This window comes from Caretta caretta, chromosome 1, assembly GCF_965140235.1.
Source record: "Caretta caretta isolate rCarCar2 chromosome 1, rCarCar1.hap1, whole genome shotgun sequence".
Classification (NCBI taxonomy): domain Eukaryota; kingdom Metazoa; phylum Chordata; order Testudines; family Cheloniidae; genus Caretta; species Caretta caretta.
Genome location: NC_134206.1, coordinates 102,028,954 through 102,056,319, shown reverse-complemented (window position 1 = coordinate 102,056,319; position 27,366 = coordinate 102,028,954). Strand labels below are relative to the sequence as shown.

General features: G+C 41.7%; 1 protein-coding gene across 6 annotated transcripts in view; it reads left to right on the top strand.

The window, feature by feature from the left end:
* NALCN (sodium leak channel, non-selective) overlaps positions 1–27,366 on the top strand; it is a 356,269-nt gene that overhangs the window by 33,150 nt on the left and 295,753 nt on the right. For 5 of the 6 annotated variants that reach the window (XM_048854388.2, XM_048854395.2, XM_048854404.2 and 2 more), the window contains 3 exons: positions 8,383–8,466; positions 23,741–23,880; positions 26,187–26,315. In XM_048854388.2, coding sequence (XP_048710345.1) covers positions 8,383–8,466; positions 23,741–23,880; positions 26,187–26,315 — 353 coding nt within the window. The remainder of the gene's footprint in view (positions 1–8,382; positions 8,467–23,740; positions 23,881–26,186; positions 26,316–27,366) is intronic. The other variant, XM_048854413.2, reaches the window with a different exon arrangement.

Below are 27,366 nucleotides of genomic sequence, written 5' to 3'. Positions count from 1 at the left end.
TAAAGCTTTCATTTAAAATATACAGTTTTGTTGGGGTTTGGGGGGCACAGCTGCCTTGATGAATATTAAATTCTCAAAAGTAAAAATTAAAAAATGGTATCTTTTATTATGATAAATAATTTTTCAGTTAATCAAGTCCATAATAGAATACAAATTATAGTTGCCTACATAGTCTTTTGGTTGGAAAGATATAGGATAGTGCTCATGGTTCTTGCTTGATTTTATGTCAGAATGAGTCTACAGAACAAGCCATGTTTGAAAAAAATCTATTGAATTATTTTAAAGTGATGAAAGTGCTAATGTTTGAGATTAAAATTTTCACCTGAAATAATTCAAAAATTTCTCTAACATATAGTACTAATGAACTACAGTGGCATTTGGGTTGGAAGGTAGAAGCTGACCCATTCGCAGTATGCCACACTAAGGGAGTGGAAATTTTGCATATGTGCTTAAAAGCAGCCTGCTAGAAGGGAGTGCTTGATCAAGTCCTTCTCAACAAATCTCGCTTCTGTCAATATTAGAAATCTATAAATATGAACATTTGAGGATAAAAATAGGGATGGAAAATGTATTGAAATATTTAAAATATAAATAGCTTTTTGGAAGAGTAAGATGGGAAAACAATAAATAGTTAAACAGTAGAGACTGTCCTTGCTGAATAGATGTATGCAGTGTTGGTGATTCTGTGTATGGGTTCCAATGTGGGTTGATAGGGGACATTTTGGGATGTGTGGTCATTGGTTGTTTTTTTTTTTCTGTATTGAAAGCAGGTTCTCCCAGGGTATTTGAATGGCCTGTTCTGTGATGGGATCTTTTTCTCTGGTGGAGAACTACCCCACGCTGGATCCCATACCAAGTATTATCAAATAATTATAACACATACTTAATGGGGATAAAGAAATCTTTAGTGAACCCCCCTCTTCTGGCCTTCAGACAACCCCCCATCCTAACCTTCCCACGCTCATCATCAGAAGCAAGCCCCTTATAAACCAGGACGTGGCAATTCAAAGTGGCACCAGACTCTTCCAGAATAATATATGCAAACTCTGGAGACATATCTCCACTGCAACAATGATCAATACCTTCTACACCACACCTTTCAAGATCCATATACTTATCACAACATGTGGTGTACCTCATCCAGTGCACCAAATGCCCAGCAATAACTATGTGAGTGAAATTAGATAATCATGATGCTCTCAAATGAACACTCACAGAAAAATGAATTGGAATTCATTTGCAAATTGGATACTATTAATTTAGGCTTAAATAGAGACTGGGAGTGGCTAAGTCATTATGCAAGGTAGCCTGTTTCCTCTTGTTTTTTCCTACCCCCCCCCCCCCAGAAGTTCTGGTTTAACTTGGATTTAAACTTGGAGAGTGGTCAGTTTAGATGAGCTATTACCAGCAGGAGAGTGAGTTTGTGTGTGTATGGGGGTGGGAGGGATGTGAGAAAACCTGGATTTGTGCAGGAAATAGCCCGACTTGATTATGTAAAGAGTTGTCACTTTGGATGGGCTAGCACCAGCAGGAGAGTGAATTTGTGTGGGGGGGTGGAGGGTGAGAAAACCTGGATTTGTGCTGGAAATGGCCCACCTGATGATCACTTTAGATAAGCTATTACCAGCAGGACAGTGGGGTGGGAGGAGGTATTGTTTCATATTCTCTGTGTATATATAAAGTCTGCTGCAGTTTCCACGGTATGCATCCGATGAAGTGAGCTGTAGCTCACGAAAGCTCATGCTCAAATAAATTGGTTAGTCTCTAAGGTGCCACAAGTACTCCTTTTCTTTTTGAGAAAAATGATAAAAGACAACAACATTATATTGCCTGTGGGTGAACAAGTCTCACAAAGTGATCACTCCATATCTGACCTCTGAGTCCTCATCCTCAAAGGAAATCCGCACAACACCGTCAAAAGTTGAGCTTGGGCACTTAAGTTCATAACTGTGCTAGACAGTAAAAGCCATGGACTTAACAGAAACATTAGTTTTATGGCTCAGTAAAACAATTCGTAACTCATCCCACTGCTTGCTAACCTTAATTGCCTACTTCATTTGAGTGGTCTTCTACAGTGGTCGTCTACCTCTTATGCTTAAAAATCTGTTCTAAATTACATTTAGCTTAGATACACTGATTACTTTCCCCAGATCTGAATAAAGCTTCTGTGAAGCTCAAAAGCTTATGCCTTCTACGAGTAGAAGTTGGTCCAATTACCTCACCTGTCTTGTCTTTCACTTCCTGAATAGAGGCATTTAACGTGTATGTCATAGTACCTGTGACTATGGGACAGGAAGCTTTTGTGTGCATACATGCAAGCACCTGGAATATGTGTAGAATCTTTTAATTGGATTTCAGCAGTTTCTGACTTACAGTTTTGAGAATTTGGTCCAATAATCTTTATAATTAGTTTCAGGAGAATTTGTATTATGCCTGTGTTTGTTAATGCTTGAAAGGTAAGTTTAAGACCTCTCAATTTTTCATAGCAGGTGTGATTGACAGCCTCTAAGTGTTATGTCTTTCAACACAAACATGATTGATATCCCTGATTTGAATAACATGTTCAGCCTAAAAGCATTGTTTTTCTGTTTTAATTATTAGAGCTCTTCCCTCCATCCCCATTGTTTGTTGCTGTTTTAGTAACTACATGTCTCCATCATTTCAGACACACTTGAGCAATATTTTATCATCTGTTTTTTTCAGAAGACTGTCAGTATGATGAAATGAAAGTATTCATTCTTAAATCTTAAAAAAGGGATTATTTTCTTCTAAGTTTTACCTGCCCTAGAACTGTCATTGTGTACTCACGACATGTGTACTTCGGGGTAGATGAAATGGAATTATATTTGATTGACCAGCAGAACAGCTTATATAGAATTTGTTATCTCTGAACACTTACAAATATTTTAAAATGCACAGTTGTTGTTGTAGTTAGAATGTCAACAGCAGAGCATAAAATACAAAATGGGGCACTTCACAATTTCCCTCTTATTGCAATGTACTGATTTAGTGAAAAATGTAAGTTCAGTGTGCTTGCTTTTGTAAATTTGTAAAAATTCAATATTTGTTAAAAGTAAAATTCACTGGTCTTATCTGAGTGAAATAAGGATGTACTTCCTCGTTAGTAATCTCTAAAATAATCCAAGAAACTCTCAGTAAGTCATTTTGTAAAATCTAATTTATTACTATTGCAAGTAATGAAATAATTAAGGATTCTGTAGTGATCATAGCTGTAACGATTTAAGTGATGAAATGGAAGATTATATATATTGTTTTACGAGAGTCCTAAAAGACCTAGAGAACATCAGCTGCTTTTTGTTTTCTTTATGTTGGTCTTCAGAATAAAATCTACTTAATTGGCCCCATCTTAAAATATCTTTTTACTGAGCTCTTGCAAATATAAGTTTGTGTCTGTTAAGCACTGTGCACTTCATAGTAATCAGTACTGCTGTAAGGATCTTTTATTAACATTAAGTGATTTGTTTCAATGTTTTTATGTAGCATACAATATTGTCATAAACATTTATTATTTATGGTATAGATAAATTTGTAACCACTCATAGAATGCAGTGAATTTTCAGTCAAGGGTTGCTTCCAATGACTGCATAACCTAAGTTAATTCAATGACAAGGAAGTGATGTTACAACCACAAATGCTATTTAGAGCTAAGCTTCCCATAGCAACCCTAGCTCTGCCTCCTGTGTACGTATGTATTAGAACCTTTCATATACAGCACTGTCCATTGTATTATAGGGCAAGATATTTTACAAATATGGATTAACTACCACTATGGAGTGTTATTTTAATAGGACATTCCTGCAGTGTTGGTGAAAACATTTTATTTTAAGATATACCATTGTGTAAATGCTAATAAACAGTCTTTTCCCTACAGTGTAACATTTAAAAAAATAACGTAGTTGATTTTGAAACAATACTATAATTATTCAGAGGAATGACTAATACAGTGACCACCTATGAAAAGTTGTCAGTATTGCCTTAGTTAAGGGTTACTTGGTTATCTGAACTATTTTTTAAACTTTCCTAAACTTCGTAAACAGAATGCCAAGAATTCTGAAAAGACTGAGGCAAAGTTATTTAGGTATCTAAGACAACATGCACAGTTGTAAGTGTGATTAACAGGGTTGATCTATCTATCTATCTATCTATCTACCTATCTATCTAAAGAATGAACAAATTACATAGTTATAAGACATGATAAAATATGCTGGGCTGAATTTCTCTCTTGTATTTGGCATAGTAACAGATATGATATGTACACATAGTGAGATGGCTGAATACACTCTGGGATAGCGTGTGCACCTCAGAGCCATGTGTGCCATGGCTTTAGTTTATCTCCTGGGCAGACTATGAAATGTAATAGCTGGGGATGGGGTGAGAGAAAAGGCGGGAGGGTTTGACGGCTGGACAGCAAAAAACTAATGCTTTTGACACCTGGCCAGGGTTGAGGAGCAGGCTTGACATTTGCAGGTTTTGACAACTGGAAGACAGGTGAGGCTTTTCAGACTGTCTCTTCTTTCCCTCCCCTTTTGTGGGCAAGTTGGAAGTGGCTTGAAATTGTTAGGATGGGTTGGGAGCTTGAACTTGCCCACATCAACATCCTACTGCTATACAAAACCCTACCTGTTGAGCTTTGCAGTAGAATTGATAGACACTGTCCAGCAGATTTGCAGTAGAATTGATAGGACTGTCCATGACTCATTGTCTCAAGAGGTTTCAACACATATGGTGCCAGAGCCACCCCATGCAGCTCTGACCTATGGCGGTGAAGAACACCTGAGGATGCCTAGGATCCAGTAGTTACATAAATAATCAACTCACTTTTTCAAACAGGCCAACCAACCCATCTAAACATGTAACTATCTGAGTCCTACTCTTCTGATAGTGTCATGGGAACTTTTAGCCCTCTACTAATGTCTAAGATTTCTCAAAAGTGACTAGTGGTTGTGTGGGTGTTTCACTTTTATAATGCTCAACTTGAGAAGCTTAAAGATGGGCTTGATTTTCAGAGAGTGGGTATTTAGCACTTTCTGAAAATCAGATCTCTTGCTGATGCTACATCACTCAAAAATGGAGGCATTCAAAAGCAGCATTGTCACAGGGTGATTGGCCCTTTAAGAGGGAGCTGGAGGTAGGGTGCAGTCCAGGGCACCTGTAACTGATGGCCTGTTATCTAATTTGACTTAAGGGAAGGCACCTGGGCCTCATCTGGATTTTTTTATACTGCATTTTACTGACTCTCATTTTCAATACTTTCAGAGATTCCCAAGCCAGAAGGGACCATTAAGGCTGGTCTGATCACTTATATAACACAGGCCATGGAACTTCCCTAAAATAATTCCTAGAGCAGATTTTTTAGAAGAAATTCCAGTCTTGATTTAAAAATTACCAGTGATTGAGAGTCTATCACAATCCTTGGTAAATTGTTCCCGGTGTTAATTACACTCACAATTAAATGTATGCCTTAGTTTCCATCTGAATTTGTTTAGTTTCAGCTTCCTGCCGTGCGATCATGTTATACCTTTCTCTGCTAGATTGAAGAACTCATTATCAGATATGTTTCCCCATGTAGATACTTAAAGACTGTAATCAGGTCCCCCTTAACTCCTTTATTTCTCAATAAAATGATAATCTCAATAAAATAATTTTAAAAAATATGGCTCTGATGTTTCAGAAATGTAAGGGGATGTTGTGAAGGCCAAAACTATAACAGGGTTTAAAAAGGGGTTCAAAAAGAATTAGGTTCCTGGAGGATATGTCATTGATAGGTTTATCAATGGTTATAAGTCAGGATGGTCAGGGATGTAACCTTCTGCTCTGGGAGTCCCTAGTCTCTGACTGCCAGAAACTGGGAGTGGACAACAGAGGATGGATCTCTCAATAATTACCTGTTCTGCTCATTCCCTCTGAAGCACATGGCACTGGTCACTGTCAGAAGACAGGATACAAGGGGCTAGATGGACCATTGGTCTGACCCAGTATGGCTGTTCTTTTGTTTTTAAAGAATATATCTTCAACACCTAGCAGAAGAGTTGCCGTTTACTGCCACCTTCTTGAAATGAGGGCATGACAGAAGGGGGAGCTGGGGGCAGAGGTAGTGAAGGGGGGAGGGCACTGCCAGACCATCCTACACAGTCAAGAAGATCTGAATGTGGAAAGGTAGGACACTTTGCAAGAACTGCTTCCTACCATACGGGAACCCTCACAAGTGTCAGAATCCCCAAAGGTGGAGTAAAAACAGGATAGCAGACACCTACCCCAGCAGTCTAAAGAGTGAAAAAGATAAGGAATAATAACAACAATGGGGTGAGGGGCAGAATGTGAGAGAACAGAGAAATTGAAAGGCAGAGCTAAAAAGAGAAAAATAGCTGCCACATGGTAACTGTGGTTTTTCTTTCTTTTTTTTTCTTTTTCTTCCTAATCGGTTAGAAAATTATTTTGGACAATCCCTCTTAGAATAAAAGAAGTATCAGTGTCTTTTATTCAAGACACACAATCAAAGGCTTTAGCTCAGAGGTGGGCAAACTATGGCCTGCGGGATACGTCCAGCCCACTGGACCGTCCTGTCCGGCCTCTGAGCTCCCGGCTGGGGAGGCTAGCCTCTGGCCCCTCCTCTGTTGTCCCCCCTCCCCTGCAGCCTCAGCGCGACATGACGCCAGTGCTCTGGCCCACCACTCCTGCTGGGCAACACAGCGGCAGAGTGGCTGGCTCTGGCCGGGCGGCAGGGCTTTGCTGCTCTAAGCAGCAGGGTGTGGAGGGGGGTTGGATATGGGGCAAGTGGTCCCAGGGGGCAGTCAGGGGACAGGGAATGGGGGGGTTGGATAGGCGTGGGAGTCGTGGGAGGGCTTTTTGAGGGTCAGGGGTGTGGATAGAGGTCAGAGCAGTAAGGGGACCGGGAGCAGGGGGGGTTGGATAGGTGTGGGAGTCCAGGGGGTCTGTCTGGGGGCGGGGGTGTGAATAGGGGTCGGGGCAGTCAGGAGACAGGGAGCGGTGGGGTTGGGTAGGGGGTGGGATCCTGGGGGGTGGTTAGGGGCCGGGGTCCTGGGAGGGGGTGGTCAGGGGACAAGGAGCTTTGGATGGGTTGGGGATTCTGAGAGGGGTGGGAAGTGGGAGGGGGCGGATAGGGGGTGGGGGCCAGGCTCTATGGGGAGGCACAGCCTTCCCTACCCGGCTATCCGTACAGTTTTGCAATGCCAATGTGGCCCTCAGGCCAAAAAGTTTGCCCACCCCTGATTTAGCTTGTCTGTTGAGTGCTTATTCCTCTGGAGTCATGGTTAGTACACAGAGGGGAAAATATAGAATGTCATCTATCATATCAATGTTGAGCTCTGCAGACAAACAGCTTGAAGCTATTTTTCAATCATCAGACATCACAGGCTGGACAAGTTGGGTTTGTTTAGCGTTGCCTCTGAGTGAAGAGTTCCTCATCAGCTTAGACCATGGGCAGGGAAATAAAAGTATTGTGTGCAGCAGGTAGAAGTTGAAATGACAGTGATTGTAAGTTTCTGTTCAGTGATTTCCCACCCTAGTTTGAACCCTCCTGCCCTCCAAAATGCATAATAAAATGCATAATTAGACTGAAAAAAAAAAACTGTAAGCGTCTTGTCATAGGAAAACAAATTCTGACTATAGGTAGCATTCATGTTTTGTGCAGTTTATCTGTGATATATTTTATTTTGAGAATGGCTTACTATATTGTTGTTTTATCCTTCTGCTGTTCACTTCCAGGATGGATTTTTACAACTGAGAGAAAGTGAGCTTAGTGTAAATGTTTTCTGTACATTATATGTGGTCTTCATCTACTGTAAGAAATGACCAATCCTGTTCAGACTGGTGTATAGCATTGGTTGGCTTTTCACCTTGAGTAATCATTTGCATCTGTGAAATGAGGTGTAAAAATGGATCAAACCAGAATGATAGTCTGTTTGCACAGGTATAAGTGAGCCACCAGTGTTCTGGTGTGTTAGCAATTTATACCTACTTTGTAGGCATGTAAATGATGGCACAAGGTAAAAGTCAGTGTTGAATCAGGTGCAATGTTTGTTATATAGGCTACTATAAAGAAGAAAAACAAAGATATTTATAAATTCTTCTCTAGCCGTGGCTGAAAGGAGCTGCTGCAGAAAAATGAAGCTCACAACTTTCTTTCCGGAATACATCATTTACTTATTTATTTGATGTATTTATGTATATATTTAAAATTTCCGTCATCTTCCAGCTCAGACATTGGGGATTTAGAATTTTAAAGATGGTAGAGAATGATGCTGTTCCTTCTTGACAGTGGATATCATTTGTGATTTTCTTTTTTCATCTTGGCAATGAAGCAACAAAACAAAAAAACACTAATTTTTATTTCTCTTTTAGGGGGATAGCTCCTATGTAAAGGATCGTTGGTGTGTGTTTGATGGATTCATGGTTTTTTGTCTTTGGGTGTCATTGGTGTTACAGGTAATTACATAATTTTACCTTAAATATGAAGGGCTAATATTTCACAAGTGGGCCCTGCAGTTGTGCATGCAAAGTACTCACAGCAGCATGAACAAGTAACTGTATGTTATAAATATACAGTTGTTCATGGGTCAGATTTAAAATTCAGTGATTCTACTCTTTCACAGTCCAGTAACAACACAGCTACCGCAGTGCATCTACATTAGGGGTTTTCTTTCGTGTAACAACATTGATGTTTCACCGGTGTGAATTTATTTAATTTGGACATGTCCTTAATTTTAAACTTGTTCAGAAATTCAACATGTTGTATATTAGAAGGAATGTCACAGATTTAAAATAAAACACAGAGGAAATTAAAAAAAAAAACCCAAAACGTTTCCATAGCAATGTTAACTTGTTCACATTTCACATAAAGTTACAGTATAGGAAGTATTCTGTCTTGCCGACCCATACAATCCTTCATCATTCAGCACAGAGGAAGTTTTTCCTGAGTAAGAACGGATCAAGGACTACAGGCAGGACTCGATTAATAATTAGAGATGGAAAAGACCTGTCATGATTGCCATTTAAAAGTCATCATATCTTATTCAAGTATGTGTCAGTGTGGATCCTACTCTAGGTGTGCATCCACACTGACTACAACATCTCAAAAAACTAGTTATTTTAAGGTACATAACCATGCACAATTACCACATCTGAGACATACAGTTATTTTCAATTTAAGTACAGGGGAAACTGTGATATCTCTCATACACCTGTGTGGTAAAAGTGGAGAAATGCTGATTTTTAAATGGCCAAACACTGTAATCTAGTCTGCACTCTGTCAGTGATCCCTACAGAACATTTCCTAGTACATTCATAGATCCAAGGCCATTGTGATCATCTAGTTTGACCTCTTATATCACACAGGCCATATAACTTCCCCCAAAATAATTCCTAGAGCACATCTTTTAGAAAAACATCTAATCCTGATTTTAAAAATTGTCAGTGACAGAGAATCCACCATGACCCTTGCTAAATTGTTTCAATGGTTAATTAGTCTAAAAATGTAGCTCTGAATATGTCTAGCTTCAACTTCCAGCCATTGGATCGTCTTATAACTTCCTCTGCTAATTTGAAGAGCCCATTATTAACTATTTGTTCATCATGTAAGTACTTATGGACTGTAATGAAGTCACCCCTTCATCTTTTCTTTGTTGAGCTCCTTAAGTCAATCACTCTAAGACACTTTTTCTAATCCTTTAATCATTATTGTGGCTCTTCTCTGAACCCTCTCTAATTTATCAACGTTCTTCTTGAATAATGAGCACCAGAACTGGGTACAATGTTCCAGCAGTGGTCTCACCAGTGCCAAATACAAAAGTAAAATAGCCTCTCTACTACTGCATAAGATTCTCCTGTTTATGCATCCAAGCTTCTCATTAGCTCTTGTGGCCATAGCATCACACTGGGAGATCAAGTTGAGCTGATTATCCACCTTGACTCCCAAATCTTTTTTAGAGTCACTGATTACCAAGATGGAGTCCCCCATCCTGTAAGTTTGGCCTGTGTTCTTTGTTCCCAGATGTATACATTTACATTTATCCATATTAAAACATATTGTTTGTGCCCAATTTACCAAATGATCTAGATTGCTCTGAATCAACGATTTTTCCTCTTCATTATTTATCACTCCCCCAATTTTTGTGTCATCTTGACCCACTATCAATGATGATTTAGTTTTCTTCCAGGTAATTGATTAATATGTTAAGTAGTGTAGGGCCAAGAACCAATCCTTCTTCTTTGAGGAGTGTCTCTGTGGGTGCTTTAGGTGTCTTGGCACCCTGCGCTTGTAATTGGAGATTTTTAATAGCAATCGTCTTGCGCCGCTCCGAGCTGTTACCTTGCATGTGCAGCCAGCCGACCCCCAGTTCCTTCTCTACCGCCCTTGGCTTGAGTCGGAGCGACAGCAGCTCCTCTTCAACTCTGTAGATAGTTCATATTCCTTCTTTTTTTTTTTTATCCTCTAAATCCTAGTTAACTTTGGTTAGTGTTAGTCTTTAATTGCTTCAATATTTTTTTTTAAAAAAAATTGTGTAGTTTTCCCCTCTTCCGCCATGCGGCGGGCCCCATCAATGATGACTGAATAAAAATGGGCTACCCTGTTTTTTTTCCAGAGCTGGCCCTTCCTCAGGCATGCCCGGTTCCCCTGGATTTAAATGCTGCCTGACCTGCAGGCTATCGATACTTGTTTCAAATGGCCATGCTCAGTGCATCCACTGTCTCAGAGAGATCCATATTCCTCAAAAGTGTCCTCATTGTAAAAACTGCCTGCCAGGACACAGAAATCCAGGGATCTCCAATTTAAATGACTAATGATGGTGAAATTCCTCAGGCCAGAATCCAGGATGCCTCCTGGCCAATGGTTACCAGCAGCAGCCACAGACAAGGGCTCCACTACCAAGACCGCTTCTAAGGACCTTGTCCCTAAAAAGGCGACCAAACACTGGTCTTATTCATTGCCACAGCGAGATTGCCTAAAAGGAAATGGTCTCCTGGTGAAAAATCTGCCCCAGTACCGATGGCACCGAGAGCCTCAGACTGAGAGGCACCGGAAATGTCTGGTACCAAAACTTCTCGAGGAGCCAAGAACCTGGTACAGGCAGGCTCTCAGTCAGGTGCGCGTTCTAAAGCCAAGCTCCCGTGCACTGACCGTGCTGAAGAATGTCCCGGCACTGATCAATATAATGGAGCCACCTGCTGTACATACACAACTCAGCAAGATCTCAGCACTGTCAGTTCTGACCCTCTTCTCTCAGACTGCACTGCCATCCACTGCAATGAGCTTCCCAGTACCACAACTTTTCACAAGAAAAGAAAAGAAAAGAAAAGAAACCTGGCAGTTTCTTCTATGCCAGGGACCCCCCTATTCGGTACAGACAGTACCCCAGCAAGGCCCAGACCAAGCCAGATCATCACCCCAGGGGCTTCAGCGCCACCTCTCTCCAGTGATGATGATGATGAGGACGACACAGGGATGTACACCCCTCACCACTCCTCTCCTAAAGCAGGGCCCTCACATCATCAGCCACTGATAGATGCGTGAGCCTGGCAGACCCAATCCTGGCTGCCACCTCCTATGGCCCTCCCACCCACCTGGCCATACTGGGACCCATGGGCCATCTATAGGGCCCAGAACATTAGACCTCCTAACCCACCCTGCCCTCCCTCACCAACGGATCCAGCACCTTCAGAGGTCCAGGATGAGGGGACTGAAGAGCAGGAGGATGCACCTGAAGGAGACACCTTGGCACCTACGCATATCTCATCTTCGTCTCCATATGAAACACTCATGCCACCCCCCCCCCCACTTCGGGGGATGACTTCATGTCCTTTCGTGACATTTTTAAGAGGGTAGTGGACTCCCTCAACATCTCCTTGTCTGAGCTCCCTGAGACCCAGCATCTGTTCACTGACATTCTCCAGGCTTCCCCATTAGCAAAAATAGCACTGCCTATTAATGCTGCCATAATGAACCTTGCAAAAACCATCTGGCAGATGCCAGCCACAGCCCCTCCTTCCTGCAAAAGGTTGGACAAAAAATATTATGTGTTGGCAAAAAAGACTGAATTTCTCTTTACCCACCCCACTCCTAATTCACTGGTCTTGGAGGCAGTAAATCAGAGGGGCAAACAGCAACAGTCAAGATCCACCCCTTACGTCAAAGACTGGAAGAGGCTAGACCTCTTTGGGTGCAAAGCCTATTGTTCCACCACCTTGCAATTCCGCATCGCAAATTACTCTGCACTGCTTGCAAAATACGCACACAACCTGTTTTCTACATTGTCATCTTTTATTGAACATCTCCCAGAGGACAGGAGAGAAGCGTATAAGTACAACATTTCTGAAGGCTCTCTCATCACAAGGACGGTCCTCCAAGCCTTTCTCGATTCCGTGGACACAGCAGCCTGCTCCATTCTGACCTCTGTGTCATGTGTCAGGCATCCTGGCTCCACCAATCGGGATTCCTGAGGGAGGTACAGGCTATGGTTGAGGACCTACCCTTTGAGGGTCAGAAACTGTTTGCCGAATCCACTGATGTGTCCTTGCATACTTTGAAGGACTCCCAGGCCACCTTAAAGACTCCTGGCATCTATGTCCCTGGAAACAGAAAAAGCAGGGCAGGTTTTACAACCAAAAATTCTGGGCCGCACCATACTCTCAGCCCCAAAGACACTATATCCAACTCTGCAAACAGAGGCAGATGGGACAAAGGCAGAATCAAGACCAGCCTTCCACATCCCAGCCTTCTACCTCCAGGCAATCATTCTGAAGTTCTGGTTGAGGGCCCGAGACCTCTACACTCTCTACTTCCAGATCTCAATCCCACTTTAACGCCATTCGGGGACCACCTGTCACCATATTACCTAGTCTGGAACAACATCACCACAGACAGATGGGTCCTGGAAATTATCCAGCAGGGTTACTCCATCCCATTTATTTCTGTCCCACCTACCAATACCCCTTCCCCGTCCCTCTTCAGGACCCCTCTCACGAGCCCCTATTACAATGGGAAATAAACCACCTCCTGCAACTAGGAGCCATGGAACCAGTACCAGCTCAACACAGGGGAAGAGGATTTTATTCTCATTATTTCCTCACTCAGAAAAAGAATGGTGGATTGAGACTCATTCTGGATTTACACAAACTCAACAAGTTTGTGAGAATGCAGCGATTCAGAATGGTGATCCTATCGATGATAATTCTGGGATTAGAGACAGGAGATTGGCTCCTGTCTCTCGACCTACAAGACGCTTACTTTCATATCATCATTCACGCAGCACACAGAAGATTCCTGCGCTTCACTCTAAGACATCAACATTATCAAAACAAAGTGCTACGCTTCGGACTGTCAACCGCCCCAAGGGTCTTCTCCAAGGTAGCTCACTAGGGGTGATGATTTTTCCATACCTGGACAACTACCTGGTAAGAGCATCAACACAGCGGGCAGCACTAGATGCCACACAAACCACGATAACCCTCTTTATGAACCTCACGCTTCAAATAAATGTTTAGAAGTTCACCTTGGTCCCTGTCCAACAACTGGAATTTATAGGGGCCCATCTCGACTGCCTCACAGCAACACCAAGGTTACCCTAACAGTGCTTCCTCAGCTTAACCACTCTGATTACTATGGTCAAGGACAGCCCACAAATGTCAGCCAGGATGTGCCTACAACTTTTGGGGCACATGGCTGCTACGACTTTTGTTGTCAAATATACCAGACTACATATGAGATGCCTACAAGCGTGGCTTGGCACTTGCTATATACCACACAAGCACTCCCTCAACAGGCGGCTCACCATGCCCTGCAAGGTAAAGGATTCCCTTGAGTGGTGGACATACCCATAAAATGTCTGCTCGAGTGTCCCATTCCAACAGAAAGCTTCTACAATAACGATCACCAGGGATGCCTCCCCCATGGGATGGGAAGCTCACCTGGGCGACAACACGATCCAGGGTCATTGGTCAGCAGCAGAAGTCAACTTGCATATAAACATACTAGAACTAAGAGCAGTCAGAAACGCATGTGAGCATTTTCTTCCTCTAATCCACAGCACGACTATCGAAGTCCTTACGGACAACACAGCACACACGTTCTACATAAACTGCCAAGGGGGAGCCCGATTATAGGCGCCGACTTCCCCTCTGCCCGGTAGGTGCTCGATGTCCCCCTGTGCCCCTGGCCCTGCCCCTGCCCTGCTTCTTCCTGCCCCTGCACAGCCCTCACCCCACCCCCATTCCACCCCTTCCTCAAAGTCCTCACCCCACCCTGCCTTTTCCCACCCCAGCCCTGCCCCCTTCCTGCCCCCATTCCACCCTCTTCCCCCAAGTCCCCGCCCCCACCCCGCCTCTTCTCCACCTCCTCACCTGAGCACGCCATGTCCCCGCTTCTCCCCCTCCCTCCCAGAAAGTCCTAAGCACCACCAAACTGCTGTTAGGCGGCGGGCGGGCTGGAAGCACTGGGAGGGAGAGGGAGGAGCGGGGACATGGTGCGCTGGGGTGGGAGAGAGGGAGGCGAGGAGGGGGTGGGGGCAGTGGGAGCTTGGTTGCCTGTGGGTGCGGAGCACCCGCTAATTTTTCCCCGTGGGTGCTCCAGCCCCAGAGCACCCACGGAGTTGGCGCCTATGAGCCCAATCAAACCCTCTGTGCATGGAGGCAATACACCTCTGGATTTGGTGCATCTCCCACAACATAGACATCTCGGCATCCTACCTGTCGGGACACCAGAACACCACAGCGGAACAACTGAGCAGAGACTTCTCACAAACCCACAAGTGGGAGATGGACTATGCAACCCTCACCGCCATATTCACCCTGTGGAAATTCCCTGCTGTAGACCTATTTGCCACAGCTCACAACGCAAAGTGCCTTCAATACTGCTTCCAAGTGGGGCTGGGACGCCACTCTCTGGGCGATGCCCTCCTTATGAAACGGGAGGCGCCGCTAATGTAGGCGTTCCCTCCTATTCCACTTTTGAGTCGGGTTATAGACAAGATCAGGCAAGACAAGTCCTGGGTCATTCTCATTGTGCCTACATGGCTCAGACAAACATGGTTTCCATACCTGAGACAGATGGTAGTGAAACCACCTCGAACCCTCCCTTTAATATCTCACCACCTGACACAGGACTCAGGACACATCAGTCACCCCAGTCTAGCTCTTCTCCATCTCAAGGCCTGTTTTCTCTGTGGCTATTGGGTATTGACAAAGACTATTCTGAGGAAGTTAAAGACATACTCTTGAACAGTCACAGACTAAGCACACGAAAAACATATACACAGAAGTGGACACGATTTCGCATCTTGTTTGAGGCTAACCATGTTTCTCCACGGTCGACCCCACTGCCCAGGGTTGGCCTCACCACCCAGAATATATATTGGGTCTTAAAAAATCGGGGCTCTCCAACAGCTCCATCAGAGTACACCTCCCTGCAATCATCTCGTTACATGATAACGTGGATGGAGGCGCTATATTCGCTCATCCAACAACTAAGTGTTTTCTAAAAGGCATGCTGAATACCTACCCAATGCTAAAAGACCCTACGCCCAAGTGGGACCTTAACCTCGTCCTCTGTAGCCTCATGGGGAAACCATTTGAACCCATAGCGACTTGTTCATTGCTACATCTATCGATGAAGGTGGCCTTCCTCTTTGCCATCATGTCGGCAAGAAGGGTGGGAGTGCTAAGTGCCTTAATGGCACACCCACCTTATACCACATTCTGCAAAGACAAAGTGATCCTATGGCTGCAGCCCAAATTCATATCCAAGGTAGCCTCGCCCTTTCATCTAAATCAACCCATATACTCACCTATGTTTTTCCCCAACCACATGCCAACAACAGGGAGGCTGCTCTTTATACACTCAACGTCTGCAGAGCACTAGCCTTTTACCTAGAACAAAAAAAAACATTTAGAAAATCGTCTTGTCTCTTTCTCTCTATAACAGAACGATCAAAGGGTCAGACCATCTCTAAACAGAGATGGATATCGGGCTGTATCCATTTGTGTTAGCAGCAGAACAACCTCTGCTCCACCAGGAGTTCGCACATACTCCACCAAAGCGTTATCAACATCAATAGTGTTTCTCACTACCCTACCCATCACGGACATTTGCAAAGCAGCTACCTGGGCCTCTGCTCACACTTTTACTAAACACTACGCTCTCAAGCAACAATCAACTGCAGATGCACAGTTTGGACTCTTGGTGCTAGCCACAATTAATAAACCAACTCCGCTGAGGGGCGCTGCTCTATACTCACCTAAAGGGGAGCAGCCACAGGGACACTCCTCGAAGAAGAAGAGAAAGTTACTCACCCTGTGGAGTAACTGAGGTTCTTCGAGATGGTTGTCACTCTAGGTGCTCCACTACCCCCCCATCCCCTCTACTTTGAGGGGATGATCCTCTGGGGTAGAGGAGGAAGTGGGGGTTGGTTGGCTGTGCACAAGAGGTAACTTCTCGGAGTGACATGAGACGGCTGCTGCATGTGCGCAGCCAACTGGGGCACTGCTACTACAAATTTCAGATTACAAGTGCAGGGCACCAAGACACCTAAAGTGGAGCTCCCATTTATGGTTACATTTTGAGACCTATCAGTTAGCCAGATTTTAATCCAATTAATACGTGCAGTGTTAATTTTATATAGTTTTAGTTTGTTAAGCAAAGTGGTACCAAGTGGTACCATCTGGTACCAAGTCAATCAATTTACAGAAGTCTAAGTATATACATCAGTTTATTATCTTTATCAACCAAACTCGTAATCTCATCAAAAAAAGATATCAAGTTAGTTTGATAGGATGTATTTTCCATAAACCCATGTTGATTGCATTAATTACCCTACCCTCCTTTATTTCATTGTTAATCAAGTCCCATATCTGCCACACCATTATTTTGCCCAGGATCAATGTCAGGCTGACAGGCACAACATTAGCTTTCTTCCAGTCTTCTGGATCTTCTCCAGTGCCCTAAGATATATGTAAATTAACATTAATGGTGCAGTGAACTCCTTAGCCAGATGTTTTAAAACTCTTGGGTGCAAGTTATCTGGACCTGCTTATTTAAAAATGTGTAACTGTGATAGCATTTGTTTAACATCCTCCAGAGATACTAGTGTAATGAAAAGAGTGTTATCGCCATAGGACGAGACTGCATCATCTGTTTTTTCCCAGATATAGAACAGAAACATTTATTGAACACCCCTTCCTTTTTTGCATTATTAGTGATAATTCTATCATTTCCATTTAGTAATGGACACCATTGTCAGGATTCTTTTTGGCCCTAATATATTTTCAAAACTTCTTATTGTCCTTAACTCTGCCAGTCTTAGAGTTCTTTTTCTGTCATTTGGTTTCCCTTATCAATTTTCTACAATTCCTAGCTTCTGATTTATATTCATTACTATCAACTTTCCCTTTCTTCCATTAATTTTATATATATATATATATATATATATATATATATATATATATTTTACAGCTGCCTTCACTTCGCCTGTAAACCAGGTTGGTTGTTTAACTAGCATGGATTACTTCCTCATTTGTAGGGACTGTAGCTTTTTGGACATCTAGTAAGATATTCTTACATGATTCCTAATTATCATTCACTTTTTTCTCATTAAATTCTTCCTCCCATCTGATATGGCTCATAATTGTTTTCAGCTTTTTGAAATTGGCCTATTAAAGAGCTCTGTGTGTGTGTGTGTGTGTGTATACACATAAATATATTACTGGTCTGGACTTTACTCTGCTTGTACATTATAAATGTGATCAAGTCATGATCACTCGTACCTAAGGTACAATTAATTTTCAGTTCTGTGACCAGTTACTTTTTATGTGTTAGGACAAGTTTTAATATAGAATTCCCCCATGTTGGCTGCAACACTTTTTACATAAGAACAGCCATACTGGGTCAGACCAGTGATCCATCTATCCCAGTATCCTGTCTTCCAACCATGGCCAATGCCCGATGCTTCAGAGGGAATGAACAGAACAGGGCAAATAACGAGTGATCCCTTCATTGTTGTCCATTCCCAGCTTCTGGTGCTCAGAAGCTTAGGTTTACATCTCTGATCATCTTGGTTAATAGTCATTGATTCTTTTTTGAACCCAATTATACTTTCACCTTCACAAAATCCACTGTGACTGAGTTCTACAGGTTGACTGTGTGTTGTGTGAAGTAGCACTCCCTTATGTTTGTTTTAAACCTCCTGCCTATTAATTTAACTTGGTGACCCCTAGTTCTTGTGTTACAAGAAGGAGTGAATAACACTTCCTTACTTTCTCCACACCAGTCATGTTTTATAGCTCTCAGTCATATCCCCCGTAGTCATCTCTTTTCTAAGATGAAAAGTCCCAGTCTTTTTAATTTCTTCTCATATGGAAGCTATTCCGCGCTCCTAATATTTTTTGTTGTTGTTATTGCTTTTTTCATGCCTCTTTCCTATATCTTTTTTGAGTTGGGACAACCAGAACTGCTTGCAGTATTGAAGGTGTGGGTGTACCATGGATTTGTGTAGTGGCATTATGATATTCTCTGTTTTATGATCTATCCCTTTCCTGTTGGTTCCTAACATTGTTAGCTTTTTTGACTGCTGCTGCACACTGAATATATGTTTTCACAGAACTATCCACGATGACTCCAAGATCTTTTTCTTGAGTGGCAACAGCTAATTTAGACCCCATCATTATGATTTCCTATGTAGATTACTTTGTATTTGACAACACTGAAATTCATCTGCCACAATAGTGAGATCCCTTTGTAACAATTTGTGATCAGCTTTGGATTTAACTACCTTGAATAATTTTGTATCATCTGCAATCTTTGCCACTTCACTGTTTATCCCTTTTTCCAGCTCATTTATGTATATCTTGAAGATCACTGGTCCCAGTACAGATCCTTGGGAGACTGCTCTATTTACCTCTCTCCATTCTGAAAACTGACCTTTATTTCTACCCTTCGTTTCCTCCTGTCTTTTTAAGAAGTTACTGATCCATGAGAGGTCCTTCCCTCTTATACCACAAGTGCTTACGTAGCTGAAGAGCTTTTGGTGAGGCTTTCTGAAAGTCCAAGTACACTATATCCACCAGATAACATTTGTCCACATATTTGTAGACACCCCTGAAAGAATTCTAATAGATCGGTGAAGCATAATTTCCCTTGACTCTTCCCCAACAAATTGTGTGCATTTATTTGTCTGGTAATTCTGTTTCTTAACTATCCTTTCGACCAGTTTGCCTGGTAGTGAAGTTAGGCTTACCGGCCTGTAATTGCCAGGATCGCCTTGGGAACCTTTTTTTAAAAATTGGCAACACATTAGCTGTCCTCCGTCATCTGGTACAGAGACTGATTTAAATAACAGGTCACATACCAAAGTTAGTAGGTCTGCAGTTTCATATTTGAGTTCCTTCAGAACTCTTGGCTGAATACCATCTGGTCCTGGTGACTTATTGCTGTTCAATTTATCAGTTTGTTCCAAAACCTCCTCTGTAATGACACCTCAATCCTGGACAGTTGCCCGGATTTCTCACCTAAAAAGAGTGGTTCAGGTGTGGGAATTTCCCTGACATCCTCTGCATTGAGGACTAATGCAAAGAATTCATTTAGCTTCTCTGCAATGGGCTTCCTTTTGAGTTAGGAAATTGTCATCTAAACTGTTCTATTATTGGCAGCGTGACACCTTCAGTATATGTCACTCAGATTGAAGTCCCCCATGATCACACAGTTTTCTTCCTACACATTAAAAGATAGTTGTGTAAAGACATGGTTATCCCGGTTCCTAGTGTGGTTTGGTGGTCTGTAGCAGACACCAACTAATACCCCATCTTGTATTTTTTCTGTTAGGACATTGATCCATAAGCATTCGTGATCATTTTCTTCTGTGTTATCAGTGACTCGGGAACAACTAATGTCATTTTTGTCATAGAATGCAACTCTCCTTCTCTTTTTGCTCTTCAGTTTTTCATAGATCCATTGATTTTAACATTCCAATTGTTTGAATCATCCCACCAGGATTCAGTAACACCAACTAGATCAAATTTATGTTAATAAATGAGCAGTTCCAATTCCTTTTGTTTGTTTCCCAGACTGCTAACTAGTATATAGGCAATGCAAGAATTTCTTCTCTTCATTTTCTCTGGTTCCTTGATTAATTTTGTTTTCAACATCTTGATTTTGTGCTACTTGAGCACTCATCTTTTTTTTACCTTCCACTTTTGCTATTAGTTTAATCCTGTCCTGATTACTCTAGCTGGCCTGTCCCCAAAGAGATTGGTCCCTCTTCTACTGAGGTATACTTAGTATTCTTCATTTTCAATTTTTATTTGTAAAAAAAAAAATTCAGGAATTTCTCAGTGTTTGGAAAATAAACATTAAAACTGGGATGAAATTAGGTTTAAAAAATTAAAATGAAAAATTGAGGGGAAAAAGAAAAACAAAAACATTTCATAATATACACATTTTACTATAGTATAATTGAACCTTTGAACATAAAAAAGTTATTTTTTGTCTGTCTTAGAGTTAGTAGTTGTTCCAGTAATCCTAGTTGGCATATGCTCACATAATTTTCTTCTAAGTATCCTCACTCATGTTGAGCCTCTTGCTATACTGGAGGTAGTCCGACTTTGAAAATAAATTCCCTCCATCAATAGATCCAGCAGGTAGACTCAAAGCTTGCCGTGTCACTTTGCTGAAGTTGTGAAATGTGTCTCGATAACTGGTCCAAAAAGCCAGCACATCTAGTTTCACATTGTCATGGTTAGGCATGTTCATGTAAGTAGTAAATTCCCTTTTCAGGTTTGAAATGTAATCTTTAGTGGCAAATGGTTGAAACATTCTGGCTTAATGGTCATAGTCTGCTACAAAATTCACTTCGAGGAAGGGGTGCAACTCCTGGATGACATTCCAAAAAGAATCTTCAGCACCAAACACTTTGGGGTTCAGATTGCAGGCCATGGTCTTCTCCCATTTCTAGCTGAGTGCTGAAGGTTTTGAATGCTTTTTTGGTTTTCTCCTGATCTGGAATTGGAAGGATTTCTGAAACAGCTGGGTTTTCTCGCCGTTTGTTTCTCCTGCAGTTTTAGTGCTCAATTCCCCTGAAATTTTGGTTGTCAGGAGCAGGTAAATGTGTATTGGCAAACGTGTTGGCAGTAGTTGGAGAAAACACACAGTGTTTTCTGTGTGTCACACAGTGATTCCAAATTTCAACAATGAACATTACCTAGGTGTGCAGAATCTGGCCGTCATTTTTGTTATTTGCCAGTCTCTTCAGAGTTTCTTCTTTAGAACCAACAAACTCAGGATGATCTAGGAGATGCATTAGAACAGTCCTCACATTATTTACATGACAGGCAGTGAAGTACAAGCTCATGCACTGAGGTTGCACAACAGGGGTAGCTAATTGGCAGTTGGCTCTGCACTCGTCTCACACTATATAAAACAAAGCCTTCAACTTGTTCATATACTTGAAAATGGCCCCGAATCCAGTGATGCAAGATTTTACATCTTTCATTTCTTCCATAGCAGTAGCTGCTGGTAGTGCAATCTTAATCAAACGAGCAGGATAGGTAATACATAGGAGCTCTGGTTTCTGATTTTTATCTCCCGTGCAAACTTAGCCATCTAGGAAGCAAAATCTGTGTTAGTTGTGGCCATGTTTTCCCAAGTTAGTTGGTACATCTCAAACATGTCAGTTATTGCTGCATCAACAAAATTTGTGTCAGCAGAGGGTATGAATGTCACATCAGCACAAAACAATGCAGGTTTATTTGCTTTGAAATAAAAAACGAAAAGAAAAGGCCAAGAATTGGACAGTCCAAAGCATCAAGAGACTTGTAAAAAATCAAACTAGATACCACATTTCCATCAGTTTAGATACTAAAGCATTGTCATTTTCTTTCAAATACTTACGAGTGAGGTTATCTGCATTAGGGAGGGTTTTTGCTGCTGGACAGTATTGTCGTACAAAGTCACCAATAGGCCCTTCTGCAATTAACAGCAGTTGTCCTGCGAAACAAAGAGCGCGCACAAATTCATTGACACAATCATGCTCTGACCTCTCTTTCATTAAAGCCGTGGTGAAAGCTCCTGATATTGACTATCCTGAAGCTCACTTTCTTCTTTAAGCTGCTTGTGTCACTTGCTTTCAACGTGCTCCTTTATTCTGTTGGCATGAGTACTGACCTCAGTGCTGCAGTACATGCAACACAATGCATCCTCTTCACTCTGATCTTTATTTTTCTTGAACATTGCAAAGCACTGGTTTTCTTGTTGGTAGTCAGGCATACATTTGTGTTCTTGTCTCATGTTTACCTTTTTACTTTATCTTTATCTGTTGAGGATTGATTGTTTAAATTCAGTGCCACACTAAATGGAGGCAAAGAAATAGGTGGGTAGCGTCTCCCTGTGAGCCAATCGTAGTGTGATATTAACGTTTTTTGATTTTTCCAGTCTCCACCGTGTGTGTATTCTGTGTTTTACACTGCGGAACTGCTTCAGTCTCAGAGCTGCAGGACACAACAATCCTGGACTGCATTAGTGTTTAACAAAAATAAGTATCCCAAAAAATATTGAGTGGATTGATAAACGGGTGTGAATTAGTAAAAACCTGAACTCCTTTAATAAAAAAACCTGGTAATTTAACAGTGAAAATAGGTAAAAACAGAAAACATGGAACATTAGGTATACTATACAGTCTCCTCACCCCCAAGAAGGTGGATCAATGTTCCATGAAAGCAAAACCCTTCACCCTGCGCCACTTACTGAGCCAGTGATTGACTTCCAGAATCTTCTGCTTTCTGTCTTCCTTTGCTTGCGGGACAGGAAGGATCTCACAGAAGATGGCTTGGATATTTTTCTTCAGAATGCTTCCAAATTCCCTGAAGTAATCTGTTGTCTGCAAGATATCCCACAACACAGTGTGATTAGCTGGCTATGTGTGTGCATTTTTGTAACAGTGAAAATCTATTCATGGTCTTTGCAACATTTTCAGATGTTAATTTCATTAACTGGAAAAGAAAACTTTTCATTCTTAGCAAAGAACAGGGAGAGAGAGAGATCGAGAGATCCCTCTTCAAGACTTCTTGCATATACCACTGGAAGTTTTTTGAGTTGTTTGAGTTAGAAGGATTAGGAACATGGGTGGAATATATTTTTATTTCTCATTAAGATAATTCAAAAATGGCTGAGGGGATTTTTCTTAAACTTTCTTTTTTTAAAAAAGAAAAGTTTAAAAAGGAAAATTTCAATCCAAAAGGGACATTGAAAGTGAAAAATGTTATCATGAAAATAGTTTTGCTGCCTTCATAAATGTGAATCCACAAATACAAACATTGTTACAAGAGTACTGATAAAAACAACAAGGAGTCTGGTAGCACCTTAAAGACTAACAGATTTATTTAGGCATAAGCTTTTGTGGGTAAAACACCACTTCTTCAGATGCATGGAGTGAAAATTACAGATGCAGACATAAATATACTGACACACGAAGAGAAGGGAGTTACCTCACAAGTGGAGAACCAGTGTTGACGTGGCCAATTCCATCAGGGTGGATGTAGTCCACTCCCAATAATAGATGAGGAGCTGTCAATTCCAGGAGAGGCAAAGCTGCTTTTGTAATGAGCCAGCCACTCCCAGTCTCTATTCGAGCCCAGATTAATGGTGTTAAATTTGCAAATGAATTTTAGTTCTGCTGTGGACTGTGCAGGAATAGTAGAAACACCCCTCCTCTTTTGATCATAGGTGTTTGAAATTGCTGAGATAGTTGATCAGATGTCACCCTGGGGCATGCTGCGGATTCCAAGGCCTCTTATTATGATTCGAGCATTCCGGATATATTTTCGCTTTGAGCTTCCAAGAACCAGGATAACAAATATTTTAAAGTAAGTGAATAATTTATCTGTAAACATAAATTAAAATTAAAATGTTCTTTAACATGATTGTATAAGCAGCTGGGAGGAGGATTAAAGAACCGAATATAAAATCTGATTGTAAGATTTAGACCTGGACAAAAAAAATTGTCAGAATTGTGCATTTTTGAAAAATATCAACTGCCAGTATAAGAGAGACAGAAAACAGATAACATTTTTTGTGAGAATTTTTGATCTGCTCCATTGACCTTTACATATTGGAAGGAGCATCTAGAGATAAGTGTGGGTGCTCCTATTACATATATCTTTTTTAAAACAATAAGACACACATACACACTAAATTGTAATAAATATCACGCATAGCACGTGATGGTAATAGCCAGCTGATACATTGTAGAGCCGGGATCGGCAACCTTTGGCACGCGGCCCATCAGGGAAATCCGCTGGCGGGCCGGTTTATTTACCTGCAGCGTCTACAGGTTCAGCCAATCGCAGCTCCCACTGGCCGTGGTTCACTGTTCCAGGCCAGTGGGGGCTGCGGGAAGCGGTGCGGGCCAAGGGATGTGCTGGCCGCTGCTTCCTGCAGCCCCCATTGGCCTGGAATGGCAAACTGCAGCCAGTGGGAGTTGCGATCGGCCGAACCTGCGGACACTGCAGATAAACAAACTGTCCTGGCCTGTCAGCAGATTTCCCTGACGGGCCGCATGCCAAAGGTTGCCGGTCCCTGTTGTAGAGCTATGTGATAAATAGCATTTATCAAGTATGTTTAATCACTTCATCTGCACTCTGCCCACTCTGCACTCACCCAGATCCTTTGGGATTGCTTCTGACATTGAAACCACCCATCAGCTTCAAACATCCAACAGTTTATCCACACCAAAAAATGCTCAGCTCGACACGAAAATATTTAGTCTTTTTTTTCAGAGTTGTCTTCTCCGCCCCACACGCTCAGAAACTACACTGTGCTGAGGCCCAGTATGGATTAAATTTAGTCCTGGGCCAATAGGAGGTGTTAAGGCCTGGTGTTTCAAGTCCAATAAAGATTAAAAATGGGAGCTGAATCCCTAAGAGAAGAGGAGATTTCCAGTTTTTAAGTAGGATACATACATCTTTTATCTAAACCAGGAAGGTCCTGGATTATCAACCTTAAAATCATGACATTATTTATGAAACAATAATTGAGATCATATTGAGAGTTAATTATATCTCTCTTCATTTACATTTGGACTCCTGACGATAAGCCGTCCTACCTTTACAGACAGAGTCAAGCTGCATTATACAACATGATTAATGGGGTGGTGTAGAATGAGGAGTTTATTGGCCCCCTTTGGGGATTAATTTTGCTACACTATCATGTATTCTGTATTTATCAGATTTTTCAGAAAAACCCAGTCAGAAAAATATGAGAGTTTTTTATCCATTTTATGTCTTTTTTTAAAAAAACTAATCTCTTCCCCTGCATGGCCTGGTTGCTTTAGTTACCATGGATCAGCTTCTCATGGGGTCCTCTTGCACTTTGGATTTATTCCAGCTGAGGATCTGGTCCTAAGTATCCAAATTCACAGATCTCAGAGGGAGAGGGGGAAAATGATAAGTTAAAAATGTAGGATAGGAGCAATTGGAATCTGCTAGAAGCTCAGCACTTTCAAAATTAAGCTATTATGTAGGTGCCAGTATTGATTGAAGCCTAACTTCAAGCACCCCTTTTTGGAAAAATCTTGGCTGCCATTTCTAGTCCAAATATTGAATTTGATAACCTATTTTAAAGCTCACTTTTACAGCACTAAATATCGCTTGATCTGCATTGTAGCACAACATAATTTTAGGGAAGGAATGCCATATTTCAGGATAAAGAAATAGGTCTTTCTAACAGGTGGGGTTTTTTTTCATTTATTTTTGAAATGTCAGCTGTTTTTGCCATGTCTTTGTGGGTAGAAGCCATGTGGTATAAAATGGTATATTGTTTCATTGTTTTCTTGTACTTGTCTTCCTGTCTGTATCTCTTGCCTCTTGTCGATAATTGCCCTGTTCCATTCATTCTCTTTGAAGCACCTGGCACAGGCCTCTCTCAGAAGACAGGATCCTGAGCTACATCGACCATTGGTCTGACCGAGTATGGCCAGTTTTATAGTGTGTACTTAGATTATAAGATTTTTGGGGTAGGGACCATATTTTGGTTGTGTGTTTGAACAATACCTAGCACAATGGGTCCATTACGAGGGCATCAAGGTGCTGCTGTAATACAAATACTAAATAAATTTTTCTGGAGGTTAGTTTTTATTTATTAATACGTAATGTAATATTTATCTTCTTACCAGGCGTTCTGGAGAGCAGATTTGGAGTGTTTCAATTTTCCTTCTATTCTTTCTGCTTCTGTACGGAATTCTAGGAGTTCAGATGTTTGGAACTTTTACCTATCATTGCGTAACAAATGACACGCAGCCAGGGTAAGTTCATCTATAGATGGGCATTTTGGGGTGTATTCTCTCAATGTATATGGGAAATTTCTAGTAATGTTAATGAGTGTAGATTGGACATATTATGTTAAAAGTAGGCCAAAGCCATCAGTTATCACAAAACGGTGTAGCCAGATACATCTGAAAAAAAATTTGTTAGAGTCATTGCTATGGCTATAGGCTGCAGTCTCCATGAAAGTGTGTGTGTGAGAGAGAGAGACAGCCAGCCAGCCAGACACACATTGAAGCAGGAGGAGCCCTGCAGCCAGTGTTGCTGAATTGTGGCCTAGATCAAGTCCTTGCAATCAGGTCCTTGTCTGTGCAACCTTAATTTGGCTCCTTGGTGTTTATGCGTTATGACAGTCTTCAATTACATGATCTTGTACTATTTTTTCTACTGTTCTCATCCTTCATTCAGTGCACAGATGGATGGGGCTCACTTAATGAGCAGCTGTGCAATAATTTGTGTTCAGTGTGTGAATCTCATGCCTAATGTACTGCACACTATTCAAACCCTGCTCTGAAGAGAGAATTATTAATTTCCTCTTCTTTTCTATAGCACTAGTCACTAGAGTATTTAAGTGTTTCACACCACTGATTAATTGTCTTTTACAACACCTCTGTGAGATGAACCTAGGGTAAGAACTCCATGGTATAGATGGGGAACTTAGGCACAGAGAGGCTAAGGTAAAAAATGTCCACTAATTTTGGGTGCCCAATATGAGATACCTACGATCTGATTGTTCAGATTACTTAGCATTATATCGCACTGTATATGTTACAATCCCAGCTCCTAATAACTTCAGTTGCCTCTATGAATGCTCCACATTTCTGCAGATCAGACCCCAGAGTTTCAAGGGAGGCACCTAGAAAATGAGGAACACACAGTTACCAGTGGCAGAGGCTGGGATAGAATCCCATTATTGAGGGCAGCATGCAGCTGCCTTAACTGTGAGATCCTCCTTTCTGTTCCTGCAGTCCCCTGCCTCATTCACTACACACCTTCCAAATTCTGCAACAAATGAAGCAGGGTTCCCACAGA